Source organism: Malaclemys terrapin, chromosome 11, assembly GCF_027887155.1.
Source record: "Malaclemys terrapin pileata isolate rMalTer1 chromosome 11, rMalTer1.hap1, whole genome shotgun sequence".
Classification (NCBI taxonomy): Eukaryota; Metazoa; Chordata; order Testudines; family Emydidae; genus Malaclemys; species Malaclemys terrapin.
The window spans coordinates 35411897-35426016 of NC_071515.1; the positions used below are offsets into that span (position 1 = coordinate 35411897).

Consider the following 14120-nt stretch of genomic DNA (forward strand, 5'->3'; position numbering starts at 1 on the left):
ATTTCAGTCCAGGAATGTTGTAAACTGCTCTTGGTATGGTGTTTGTGCATCAAGGTGATGGGTTACTCTACTTCATAGGTTGTTTTTTTTTTTTTTTTTTTTTTTTTTTTTTTTTTTGCCAGATGGGATCAGTTTGTGGTTCTGGTGAATCAGGAATAATATTTTTCAGGGGGAGGAATTAAATGTTACAATGAAAGGGCAGAACTCAACAGAGATGGTTGCTAAGCATAGTCAAATTAATTGTGAAAGGGCTTGGTAAGCTGTAGGAACCTATTTATAACTTCTTTTGTAGATTTATTGTAAGTGTACTTCTGATAATTCTGAATCACTGTGCGCGGCTCTGGTTCATTTTGTGAACAGAAGTATTAACTTTACAGTTAAATCTTTGTTACATGACAGATTTGTAAAATGATTGCAATTTTAACTTTTCAAAAGTACATTTATAGAATAGTTTAAATGATAAATGTATAATTTAGAAAATGTAAAACAAAGGGTACAATGTAACTTGGACAGATATGATAAATGAGGCAACTACATAGAAATTTAGGAGAGAGATAGGAGGACATTATGGAAAAAGTGTATTATAAAGAGGAATTTGGAGGAGAAAGAAAGGGAGAGCTTTGTTAAACAATGGGTATAGTAGGAGACTGTTCAAAGTATAGGAGGTGGCATGACAGCAGGTGTAAAATTTCAGAGTGGGAGAAGGACATAAAATAATCCTTCATATAAGAAGATAGATATGCTTAGTAAATATACTATTATATAAAATGTACTGTGGTCTAAAATAATTTAATACTTTGTTTTAAAGCATGGCTCCAGTTATGAAAGAAAAGAGAGCCACAGCTCTCGCCGGAGGAGTTCCTCTCCAGAAGACAGGTAAACAAGTATTTGTTTTAATTGCCTTTAATAGTAGTTAAAATTGTATATAATCTTCATCCAGAGTGAATCAGATAAGTATAGTCAAACCTCGGTATAACGAGCCCCGCGATAACGCAAATTTGGATATAATGCAATCATAAGTTGGTTCCCCTTTAAGGCCGTAATACTGTTTGCGTTTTGCCAGAATACTTTTTTTACAACATTTATAAATAAACCGCATTCTTCCGGTCTTATAGGATAAAGTGACTCCTGGCCATTGCAGGCCTATTGCACTTAGTTCTCGGATTGTACATGTGTCTGGTGTTTGCCTATGAACTTGTTATTGATTTCCTATATTTTTAATAATATTTTACCATTATGGATATGCCAGTTCGCAAACGCAAGTCATTTTCTGCCCAAGAGAAATTGTACGCCCTGGATCAACTAAAGAAGGGCAAACAACAAACTCCGCTTGCTAGAGATCTAGGAATTAGCAAGTCCACTCTGCGAAGGTGGAAAAAAGAAGAAAAACTTCGTAGCCTACCCTGCATTCTTGAAGCGGAAACTGGTTAACAGTGTAAAAAGGTCAAGTTTGCTAATGACGAAAGCCTAGATTCAGCCTTGTACCAATGGTTTGTTCAGGCTCGCTCAAAAGGAGTTCCCATGTCTGGCTCTATTCTGAAAGCTCAAGCAGAAAAATTTGATCGCCTTATCAATGGAAATGAATCCAAATTTAAGGGGAGTAATGGCTGGCTGGACAGATTCAAGAAAAGGCACATTATAAGCCAAGTTCTTGTATCTGGGGAAATCTGCTCAGCTGATAAAGAGGCTGCCGATTCCTACCCAATTGAGCTTAAAAAGTTGCTGGAGGAAGGTTGCTACACAGCCGGTCAAGTTTACAACTGCGACGAGACTGGTTTATGCTTTAAAATGTTACCCGATCGCACCCTCCAACCAGGACTGATAATCACAAACAAGAAGGCTTTAAGCCGAGGAAGGACCGAGTCACTCTCTTATTTTGCGTCAACAAGTCTGGCAGCCACAAAGTCAGACCTCTGATGATCGGAAAAGCGAGGTCTCCCAGATGTTTTCATCACGTTAATATGAAGACCCTTCCCTTTGAATACACCAACAGCAAAAATGCATGGATGAATAGCTCCATATTTAAAGACTGGTTCCATAAAACTTTCATGCCAGTCGTTCAGGCTCATTTGTGAAAACTCAAGCAGGAGGAAAAAGCTCTCCTCCTGCTGGATAATTGCCCAGCCCACCCCCCAGCGGAAAGTCTTGCCAGTCGTGACAGCAAGATTAAAGTCTCTTATCTCCTGAAAAACACTACATCAGAAATCCAGCCACTGGACCAAGGCATTATGTCGGTATTTAAGCAAAACTATCGTCGCGAAATGATCAAGCAGATGGTAGCGGATAACTCCTCCGTCGACACATTACTGTCGTCACTCAACTTGAAAGAAGTCTGTCACCTCGGCTGGAAAGCCTGGGATGCTATCTCTGCACGTTGCATTGAACGAGGCTGGATAAAGGATCTTGGTCCAGCTTTTCCATCATCTACACACGATGATGGTAACGACAACAAGCCTGAATTTACAAGATTAATTGAAGATGACGTACATTTAGCCGAAGAAGCACTCAGAGAATATGAGCACAGTCATCATGATATCCTCAACTGGTTTTCAGCAGATGACATCTGCCCCATATATGAACACATCTCAGACGAAGAAATTGTTGCAAATGTCAGCGGAAAGAATGAAGCTGTACCATCAGAGCCTGAAACTAGAGGCACTAATGATGACGACGATGATGGCACCTCAACTCCCCCACCAAAAGTGTCCGAGGCAGTAAAGCACCTAGAAGCCAGTTGGAGGTGGCTGGAAACTCAAGACGTGGACAGCGTCAAAATCCTCCAACTCAGAAGCATTCTTGACTTTGCTAGAAGCCAACAGTCCGCCTCAAATAAGCAGACCACACTAGATAGCTTTTTTTTTTTAAAGAAGTGATGAAATTTAAAATTATGGAGTCATGCAACCAGATTGACTTTGCACTCTGCGCAATGATTACTATAGTCAATCTCACGTGTTTCTTTTATGTACATGTAATTAAATTACTACTTTTGTGTTTAAAACACGCTGGGATAACCATTGTGTTTTGTTTTTTTTTTTAAACAAGACTTAAACTGACCGGCTTGAAATGGTAAATTTTCGTAACCCCGCTATAAAGCGACTCTGCATTTATTCCGATCGAATTTTTTGGACCCCAATTATCGCGGTATAACGGGGTTTCACTGTACAACAAAACACATTTTTGTTCCATATTTTTCACTTATGCTAATAAGTGAACATGAAAAATATAGTTATAGACGTAATACAATGTCACTAATTGTGGATGAAAATGGAAGAGCAGTAATTGAATGTGTTCTTAATTAAAGATTTTAAAACTCTTCAATGTTCATTTTGAATACTGAACAGCTTTAAAATGGAAATTGGATTCTAGTTTCTTGCCTGGCTCCAGTGCTGTTAACCACAATTATCACTTTATAGCAAGGTTACGGATGTCGGCTGGAGACGCAAAAATGCCATTTCTTGTGCTGTCTACCATACATAAGGCATGAACTGAATTCTTTCAGGGTAACTTTCTTTTAATTTCCGATTCACTTACAGAGGGGGGATATGATTGCTCTCTTTAAATATATGAGAGGGATAAATACCAGGGAAGGAGAGGAATTATTTCAGCTCAGTACTAATGTGGACATGAGAACGAATGGATATAAAGTGGCCGTGGGGAAGTTTAGGCTTGAAATTAGACGAAGGTTTCTAACCATCAGAGGGGTAAAATTTTGGAACAGCCTTCCGAGGGAAACAGTGGGGGCAAAAGACCTCTCTGGCTTTAAGATTAAGCTTGATAGGTTTATGGAGGGGATGGTTTGACGGGATAAAGTGATTTTAGTCACTAGGTCAATAACGTGCCATCGCTGGTAATTAGCAACAATGGTCAATGATGGGATATTAAAAGTTACTACAGAGAACTTTTTCCAGAGGGTCTGGCTAGAGAATCTTGCCCGCATGCTCGGGGTTCAGCTGATCGCCATATTTGGGGTCAGGAAGGAATTTTCCTCCAGGGTAGATTGGCAGAGGCCCTGGAGGTTTTTTGCCTTCCTCCCTAGCATGGGGCAGGGGTCGCTTGCTGGAGGATTCTCAGTGATTTGAAGTCTTTAAATCATGATTTGGGGACTTCAACAGCTGAGTCAAGGGAGAGAATTCTTCCAGGAGTGGGTGGGTCAGCTTTTGTGGCCCACATCATGCGGGAGGTCAGACTAGATGATCATAATGGTCCCTTCTGACCTTAGAGTCTATGAGTCTATGAAACATTCTGTGGTACTAAAACATAAAGTATGTTTTCTTTTATGCCTGTACATATGGTATACTTAGCTCTGCACAAGTAAACAAAGGTGACAGATATAGTGACTGGATACATTCAGTGGGCTGTCTTGTGACTTACATAGTGCTGAGTACACTCAATATTTAACTTCAAACTCTGAGTGCTGAGTTTTCTTTTATAATGCTTCTTTTAAAGGTCACACCCCTATCAGATTAATTTGTGTTTATCACTAGGACTATATGATTTATTAAAGTGTGCATCTTTCCGTCCTGAATTATATATTAATAGTGAGGCTCAGTTCATTGGTACAAAAGTGGGGCCTACTGGTTTTTAAAACATTGGTATGTGTGCATCAACCCATGACTGAAAAACAAACCCAAGAGAGTACAATTCCTATAAACCAGAAGTTTAATAAAGCGATACTAAAAAGGTTTTTGTTTGGGAATGGGAGTAGGTATGCAGAGCGTGAGAGGTCTTGGTCCCCTAGAGACAGAAGCTACTCTGATCACAGCAAATATGATCAAGAATATTCAGGAAAGGGACGTGATGACAAAACTGTGGAAGCCAGGTGAGTATTAAATATTTTGAAAATGAAAAATAGTGTTCATTCTGCTTAATATAGTTTTCAACAGTTAGTATTTTGGTTAAAAGTAAAACCATTACACTTGCCTTGGTCTGAATTCTTGACAATATGTTCAGCCTTCATCTCCATAAGATGGGAATTCTTTAACGTTTACTTTCCAACTTTCATCTGATAGGGGGTGGGGGAGAGAGACTCCCCAAGAGAAGGGGCGAGAGAAGGAATCTGATAGAAGGAAACAAAAAAAATTCCCTTCACCTGATAGAAAAAGTCCAGAAAGATCAGTACCCCAGAGCTCACTGGCTCATGATGAACCCCCTTCAAAGAAGAGAAAAGAAGAGCTGGATCCAATTCTCACCCGCACAGGCGGCGCATACATTCCTCCAGCAAAGCTCAGGATGATGCAGGAACAAATTACTGATAAAAATAGGTAAGTCAAAGTTAACAAATTTCACAATTAACAAGATTTACTGGCATAGTAGAGCACTGTAAAACAAAAGTGTAAAATATTTTTGATTGGCTGATCAAACATGAAAGTTGTTCAGAACCCGTGAAATGCAGAAACAGTGATGCCATGTGCTGTAATTTTTGGGGTTGTGACCTACCTTTGAAATGTAAATAGTAAAAAGTAATATATAAATATGCATCATAAATGTGTATGTTGATATTTTATCTTGTAAAATAGCTTTGAAATATCTTCTTCTTTAATTAAAATATATCAAAATATTTTGAGAAAGGTGACAGTTATGAGTACAGTGGACATACACAGCAAAAAGGGGTAGGAATACATTTATTTTCCAATTTCGTTTTTAAAAAAAAAAGGGGAGGGGGTTCCTTTCATTTATAAGTACTTACACTACTACTGAAATTTCTTTTTTAGTCACTAAGAATGAGGAATTAATTCATATCTACACTCACTAAATGTTAATCATATGTATTCATAAATAAGAAACACGATTACATAGAAAGGGGTATGAGTCTGTATAATATGTGACATTTTTCTGTGTTACAAATTAGTTATGCCAGGAATTGTAAATATGCCAAAATCAAATGCCTTTTTTGCAAACAATTGTTTTTCACAATTCCCTAGGAAGTTGTTCAAAAATCTATTATTGAATATTGCAGATAAGTCTTAACTATATTGTGGTAATTTTTTTTGAAGTATAATATTTTAGTATAATACTGTTTAACATTCCTGTATGTTGTTCTTTTATTCTGGTTCATTTCCTGTACTTGCTATTAGCAGAGAGATTTGTGGGATAAAGTTTTCTTTTCTTTTCTTCTCCATAGAAAACCATACTTCAGCATTAACTTTACAGTTTTTATTGGGTTTGGAGAGAGAGAGTTTTTGTAAATCAGACTGGTTTAGTAGTAGTGAGTTACAGTCAATATACCATGATCATAAAACCAAAACTGAAAAAGGCAGCAAAATATATTGTAAGCATTGCACCTTGGGGCTCCTATTGACTACAAATTAATTTCACATTTTTGGTATATTAAAGTGTATTTATGGTGTCCCTAGATATACCTCTATTACATTATTAATATTTTTATAATAGCTTAGCATATCAAAGGATGAGTTGGGAAGCCCTGAAGAAGTCAATCAACGGTCTTGTCAATAAGGTGAATGTTTCTAATATAGAAAATATCATCCATGAACTTCTTCAAGAAAATATTGTCAGAGGAAGGTAAGTGTCAAATGATTGTTTCATAATAAATAATTCTTTAGTTTTTCTGTTTATAATATGTAAAGAATACTTGACACTAAGACAAACTAAGACTAGTCAGTTTTTTAAATAGCTCTGAAACTCTTCTATGCTATAAAAAGAACCTGCATGGAAAATAAGAATGGTTTTGTTTGCAGAGAAAAAACATTTGCTGCTGGTACCGTAGGTTGGAGAGACCAGAGTAAGAGGTTACCCACTTTTTGCCTAAGTGGTTTTCATTTTAGGAATACTTTTTTTTTTTAATCCCTAATTACAGGCTGTAAATCCATGTGTATCAGTGGAGAAAAGCACTTTTTCAAAAAAAATCCGTATCTAGTAGTGTGCTTGTGATCACTACTCTCTGATGTGTATGTGCTGTGCCATAATTATCCTTGCCTTCGTAACCTGTGGAATGGACTACTGCAGTGTGTTCCCAGGCCATATGGAAACTATAGCTGATATATAATGCATAGCTTGTGGTGCTGTTGGTAGCATAGTATACCAGTTTTTCTCTCTATGAATTTTGTATCTGAAAAACTGTATTTCTTTCTTACAGGCAGTGATTATTTTTAAAATATGGGTTACATAACTTATTAAAATAGTTGTCTCGTCTCTGGGAGTTCTTTGTGTGCTTGTGATAAAGGTTTTTTACCTAGTTTTATTAAGTTGCATGCACAAATTTTAGATATAAAGCCAAATGGTGCTGTTTTTATCTCATTTAATTAAATTGTAACTCCTAAACTGGCACAAAAAACCCCCCCAAGTTTTTAAAGGCGAATGCAAAGTTGGAAAGCCAATTTTTTTTATTCAGCTGTTAACATACAGTCATGATAGTTATCTTTGTGTCTATTTAAGATGGCTCCAGAAGAAGCATAAGACTAATCTTTATGCCAAGTGAACTCTTGCACTCATGGAGAGTTCTGTTGAAATGCAAGCAGTCAGAGCTCAATTGAGTGGAGAGCTCCATGTGGGTGCATAGATCAGGTTTCAAGATCTAGGTCTTAAAGGGCAAATCAGTTTTGTGTGTTACGTTTGTAATAATATAGGTAAAGGAATTTTTTACATTATTTTTAGGTTCCACGTCCCACATACTACAGAGAATGAGTAAATATTAATAAGAATTCTTTTGTTTCTGTGTTACTTAGGCTAGCCAGGAGAATAGAATGCACAATCTTCTGCCACTCCATTAATTTTCTGGAACTAGAACTGTGTGGGAACCAGAATTTCAGTTTCATGCAAAATTCTTCAATTTTGAAATTTGTTTTTATTCTGAATAGGAACAAAAACATAATTTTTGAAATTTATGAAAAAAATCTTGTTTGGGCTCTGCCAACATGTTTTTTTTTTTTTAATTTTAATTTTAAATTTTATATTCTAAAATAAATTTCTAAACAGTCATTTAAAAACTAAATATGTACATGTTCCATTCCAATAGGATCATTTCAGATTTTTTTTGCGACAATATTGTTAAAATCAGCATATTTCCTCATCCGTCACATTTTAATTTTGGTGAATTGACATTTTCCAGCAGAAAAAAATTGGATAATTTTCAGCCAGTTCTACCTGGAAGCAGATGTTAAAATGAAAATGTGGTGCATTGAGCCCAGTTTTATATAATAATTTAAATTAGGTAATATCTCCACTATACACAAATTATAATCTGCCATTTATACTTCAATTTAGGTTGAATCAGCTACTCCTGATCTTTGGGGGTTTATGATTAGACCAATTCACAGGATAAAAGTCTCTCCCTAATATCCTGAGACCAGCACGGCTCCAAGAAAACTGCAAATTTAGGATAAAAATTGGCATGCAAAATTCTAGCCTGGAAATAAATGTTTAAGGTCTGATGTTGCATTCTTTGGACACACACAGATTCTATTGTACTCACCATATGTCCTGTGAGACAAATTAACTCTCTTATTACAGTCCAGCATATCTGAATCGTGATAGTTTTTTTTATGTAATGTGTTCAGATGAGTAGCATGTACTAATAATATTGTGCTTCATTTGATAAATGCATTTGTTTGATACCATAATTTAGTGAAGTGGCAAGGGATGGAGTGCCTTAATCTTTTAGATTCATGTCAAAACCTTAATTTAGTCATTTAATGATTTGGGTGAAGTTGGAGTCCCTGCAAATGAGGAACTAATAGAATTAGGTAGTGGCAGGCATTTTGCTAGCTTCCTCAAAGCTTTGCCAGTGCACTTAAATCCGGACATGCAACAGTACCCCAATTAACGTGTTGGGTTTCTTTAGATCTGAGTCTGCCAATTACGCTGAACTGGGCCAAGTTGTTAACAGTAGTAGTCTTTAGTGGGTAGGAAAGTAGTTAATATAACCACTTGATCATCTCCTCCCTGTCTCACTGTTTATGTTCTCAGAAGCAATGTTTCTGTCCCCAGCTGTTGGTTCAAAGCATAATTACGGTGTTTAAAAGTTTGCTGGTCCATGTGGGGAAAATTCATAGCATTACAATTTGAAGACTGTTCTGGTCTTGCTGAACATCCTATTTTCTTTATTAGTCTTAAACTGGGTTGTGGGTTTTGTTTTGTTTTTTGGGTTGATGACATTGCAAGATTTCTGTTCCTGAGAAGTTCATTTGCTTTTGATTATATTCATTATTTAAAAAGTCACAATTCTGTGTTTATCGTAATTAACTGCTGTGGAGATGGTTATTCTGTCACAAATAAATATTATTAATTCAGTTGAGGAGTAAGGAACAAGGTCAGATGAACTCTTAAGCCACAGAGATGCTGTTTTCATACACATTTCTTATTTACTGTAATTAAAAACAGTAGCAGCAGAATTATTTTTATAAGGTGTTAATGGTCTTTTGAATATCAGCCATTACAAAAAAAAAATTAATTTATGGTAAGATAAAAAGTAATGATTAGATAATTCTCATCTAATTTTAGTGACATTTTCTGCTCTCATATTTTTTCAATTACATTATATACCTACCACAAGCTTTCAGATCATGTTGTTAGCTAGAATTTGTATTTGTTTGGGGTAAATTTTTTGTACTTTCTTTAACTATAGATTCCCTCCCTCCCCCCCTCGTTTTCCCAAACCAGCTTTAATCTTTCACTTTTTATTAAAAAGGATAAAGTGAGTTTCTTGCCTCTTATTCTAGTTTTTCTAAATTAAGTTGAAAAATTAAAAGCAGAGTTTTTTCTTCTTGTAATGGCTTTTTTCCCAGAAAGTTATCAAGAGGGGCTTCCGAAAGGATTTCACGTTTAATCATCATTTTCTTTTTTTTTTTTTTAAAGACTAATTGGAAGTGTAAATCATTCCTAATCTTTAGTAAAAAGTTAGTTTTTTAGTAGATAGTAGAAATAGCATTGAAATGTCTAGGAAATTTAACTAGGTTTAATCTTCAATTGAGAGGTCTCAATATACAGTAACCATTGTGTTTTGTATGTTTACACTTGTCCCTTTCTAAAGTGACCTACCTGCAAGTGAATGGCTTTTGTAACTTAGGGCTAAGTTAAGAGGAAGATAGAGGTGCAGAAAGAGAGAACTAGAAAGATTAATTTTTTTGAAAGACAAACTATACTAGTTCTCAGATCATACAATTAATCACGGATTTAAAAATCTTATGTAAGTAAATTGTAATCCTGTTGTTAACATTAATATGATTTAGAATCGATACTCCAAACATAATCCATAGTTTTAGTATGAAAATAACCACTGTTTGGAGTTACCTTTTAACTATCTGGAACACAGAATATGCTTCTGTTACAATGTAGATGGTGAATGAAATCATTTCATATTTTCATGATTGGCACTTATACTTTTGTGTGTACTCTTATTTATAGGGGACTGCTGTCTAGATCAATTTTGCAAGCACAAAGTGCCTCTCCAATCTTTACACACGTTTATGCAGCAGTTGTAGCAATTATCAATTCAAAGTTTCCAAATATTGGAGAACTGATTCTCAAGAGGCTAATTCTAAATTTTCGCAAAGGATATCGCAGAAATGATAAGGTAAGTAAGAAAAGCTTATGTAAGAACTTAAACAGTGCCACACTGTAACCAGTGATCCCACTAGTGTCTTATCCGATTACGGAGTGGTCAATAATGTATGTTTCAAAGGAATGTGTCTGACTTCCCAGAACCTGGCATAATGCACTATATTAATTGTAGTAGTAGTAGGTAGTATATCATGGTGGTCTTTTTATTAAACTGACCACATCTTATGCCCTGCAGTTTGAAGATTGAAAATCTTTTTAACTTCAGTTAATGCAACAACAGTGGCTTTTATTTTAAAGTGTATAATCTTTTTAACAATCTTAAAATAAATGCTTCGGTATCCTGCAGCAGAGCTTTAATAGATTCACAGACTGCCAGGCTATAAGGGGGGAGCATTGTGATCATCTAGTCTGACCTCCTGTATCGCACAAGCCATAGGACTTCCCGGTGAATTTTAAATTGTGATTTACATAAATACACGGTTTGTGGGGTCTATTTTTTAGTTGAGAGCTCTTTCAATATGTGAAGAAACTGAAGAATATTTAACTGTTTTTTATTCATTTTTCAGCAACTTTGTCTGACAGCTTCAAAGTTTGTTGCACATCTAATCAATCAGAATGTGGTACGTTATTTTGTGTTTGTTATGGTTTCACACGTTATGGTTGTACTACAGGTTACACTTATAGCAATCTTTGAACAGTAAGATGCTTAATTTATTACTTTTTTAATAAAGAAAGGTTTATTTGAAAAAGGAACTAAGACCACAAACAAATACCATTTGCTTAGGGAAAGCAGGGATCTCTTAAGGTCTAGCTCTGCACTTCAGACTACGTGAGCAGATCCTAGTGCTCACAAAGAGCCCCAGTGCCTGCAGTGGAGCTTCTATACAGGCATAAGACTCTGTTCATACAAAGACAGTTGCAGGATCATTGCCTAAAATAGTCAGCACCTAAACAACGTAGGGCTTTATAGATCAATATCAACCTCTTTAATTGCACCTAAAAACAAATTGGTGTCCAGCAGTTTCCTTTTCTCCCCTCTAAATAAGCTTTAGCATTAAATGTAAAGGAGAGGAGCATGAAAGGAAGATGCCGAATTTTATTTCTCTAAATGATGTTTGATATTCGTGTTCCTTCAAAATGTGTTCCATTACCTTCATGATGGCAAAGATTTTCTTGCATTGCTTGACTGAATGAGGACAGCCATATTTGAGTAGTAGAGTGGTGTCCAATACAAATAATGTGCAAATATAAGAATTGAACCCTTATTTGAAATGCTGACTTTAGTTTATGTGGAAGTGGCAATATAACTTCCCACACTGAAACTAGGTGTAGCAGTCACAAAAAGCATAGTTCTTGGTCAACTAGTATTTTATAACAATAGTGCAATAAAATGGATTGTAATTTTGGAAGTCAGAGGTTCTTGCTTTTATAAAACCCCTTACTATTTTTCTCCCTGAAGGCTCATGAGGTTTTATGTTTGGAGATGCTCACGTTGCTTCTTGAAAGACCAACAGATGACAGTATTGAAGTAGCAATTGGATTTTTGAAGGAATGTGGACTCAAATTAACTGAAGTTTCTCCTAGAGGTATTAATGGTGAGTATAATTAGTTGGTATAATTACCTTTAAATTTGTAGTCTTTTTATTAGTATCTGATCACTTCAGATTAGAATTAGTTTTTCTCTTTAATCTAAAGCAATCTTTGACCGCCTTCGCCACGTTCTTCACGAATCTAAAATTGACATGCGCGTTCAGTACATGATAGAAGTTATGTTTGCTGTACGTAAGGATGGATTCAAGGATCACCCAATCATTCCAGAGGGACTAGATCTAGTAGAAGAAGAGGATCAGTTTACTCATATGCTACCTTTAGAAGATGATTATAACCCAGAAGATGTTCTTAGTAAGTGAGAAGTAAAAATTTAACTTTACAATTTCATTCTGTATAAAAACAAATTTAAGATGAAACATGCAATAATTTTGTTCTTTTTCTTAGTTTAAATAAGATTTTCTTTTATTTTAAAGATGTTTTCAAGATGGATCCTGACTTCATGGAAAATGAAGAGAAGTACAAAACCCTTAAGAAGGGTATGTATATCAGGTTCATTTAAGTGGGGTATAAAACTAGGAAGCATATGATAGCATTCTAGCAAGTTTATAGATAGTGTTTTGTAGGGGGTAGTGGCAGAAAAAAATTGCCAACAATATTTAGTGAGGTAAAAGCTGATTTTAATTTTAGCTGAATTTTTCTTATTGAAATAATGATGTAGGACTGCACATATGCACAATGAGAGATACAACACTTTTCTTATTACAGTGCTCCATAAATATTGTCAGTTACTTACATCTTTGTTGTAGTTGCACAATTTTAAATCTGCCATTTGTGTCCCAAAGATTTGTATAATAATAGTTTAATACACATGTAATAAAGATTTTTCTACTGTGTGTTCTTTGGCAACACTTCTGTGTTTCCAAATGACAATCCCGCTTTCAAATATGAAATCTATTATTTTAAAAGTAATATTGGTTGTAAAGTAAATGTAAGGCAGCTTTTTCTCCCCAAGAACAGGGATCTCTACATCTCCTGAGAGCACTGAGTACATTGCTTTTCCTCCTGAGCCTTTGTCACAATTCTTTTTCCTCTGAGTTGAGTTTCAACACAGAGCCCTCCGTTGCTTGCCCATGCCTAATCAATCTGTGAAAGGAATTTTGAAAATAGGTTTTTGGAAAAGTACCAACAAGTTTCCCTCTCCACCAGTTTTTCATCCTTGTATGCCTGAATTGAGTTTGGCATCCCTATTTTGGGGGGATCCTTCTATTTGTCTATCTGCCATATATTTTAATATACTTGTTACTATGGTATCTAGGCCCTCTGGAGTCCCATTTTTCTAAGCCCTGTGTCAGAATGACTTTCCTTCTGTTGAAGCTCGATTGCAGCATATCTTCATGCTCCAGCTTTGTCAGGCTCTCCCTCCCTTAGGACTAGACATACCCCAAGGTATTTGGGCCACATCTCTGCATCACTAGGCATATAGTCCTAGGCATATATTTACTTTGAAATTTTGCTTCTAGAAATTCTCGATGAAGGCGATAGTGACTCAGAAACAGATCAAGATGCTGGAAGCAGTGAAGAGGATGAAGAAGAGGATGAAGAGGATGAAGAAGGTAGGAGTATGATTATAGACATTTACTATTGATCTTTTTTGTGGTAGATCAAGAAAAGAAAATCTCAAAACGTAACTTGCTATATGCTATCTGAAGCAATTGAGATTTAAAGTGTGCAGTCAACAAAAATCACATTTCTATTTAAAATTTGTTTTTACTTTTACAAGGTTAAATATGCTTATTTTTCTTTTTTCAATTTGTTTATTTTGTCTTTGACTGCACTTTGTGCATATTAAGTTTCATTTTTGTTGATGGTGCATATCCTCCCACAGGCTCTGCAAGAGGGTGTTTGCCAATTATAGCAGCAGCAAGGCTAAAACTGAAGAGGTGGGAGGAAGTGGGTAGGAGTCCATAGAAAGCAAAACAGGAGTAGGGAGGAATTTGTGGCTTTGTATGTTTGATTGTGTCAGTTGCATTCCCGAAAGATCCCTATAAATATAA

General features: G+C 35.8%; 1 protein-coding gene across 6 annotated transcripts in view; it reads left to right on the plus strand.

Annotated features, from left to right (window-relative positions):
- CWC22 (CWC22 spliceosome associated protein homolog) overlaps positions 1-14120 on the plus strand; it is a 72787-nt gene that overhangs the window by 34917 nt on the left and 23750 nt on the right. For 5 of the 6 annotated variants that reach the window (XM_054044169.1, XM_054044165.1, XM_054044171.1 and 2 more), the window contains exons 3-12: positions 809-876; positions 4703-4819; positions 5010-5261; positions 6391-6519; positions 10360-10528; positions 11082-11135; positions 11975-12110; positions 12211-12417; positions 12540-12602; positions 13587-13679. In XM_054044169.1, the coding sequence (XP_053900144.1) occupies positions 809-876; positions 4703-4819; positions 5010-5261; positions 6391-6519; positions 10360-10528; positions 11082-11135; positions 11975-12110; positions 12211-12417; positions 12540-12602; positions 13587-13679 (1288 nt within the window). The remainder of the gene's footprint in view (positions 1-808; positions 877-4702; positions 4820-5009; positions 5262-6390; positions 6520-10359; positions 10529-11081; positions 11136-11974; positions 12111-12210; positions 12418-12539; positions 12603-13586; positions 13680-14120) is intronic. The other variant, XM_054044170.1, reaches the window with a different exon arrangement.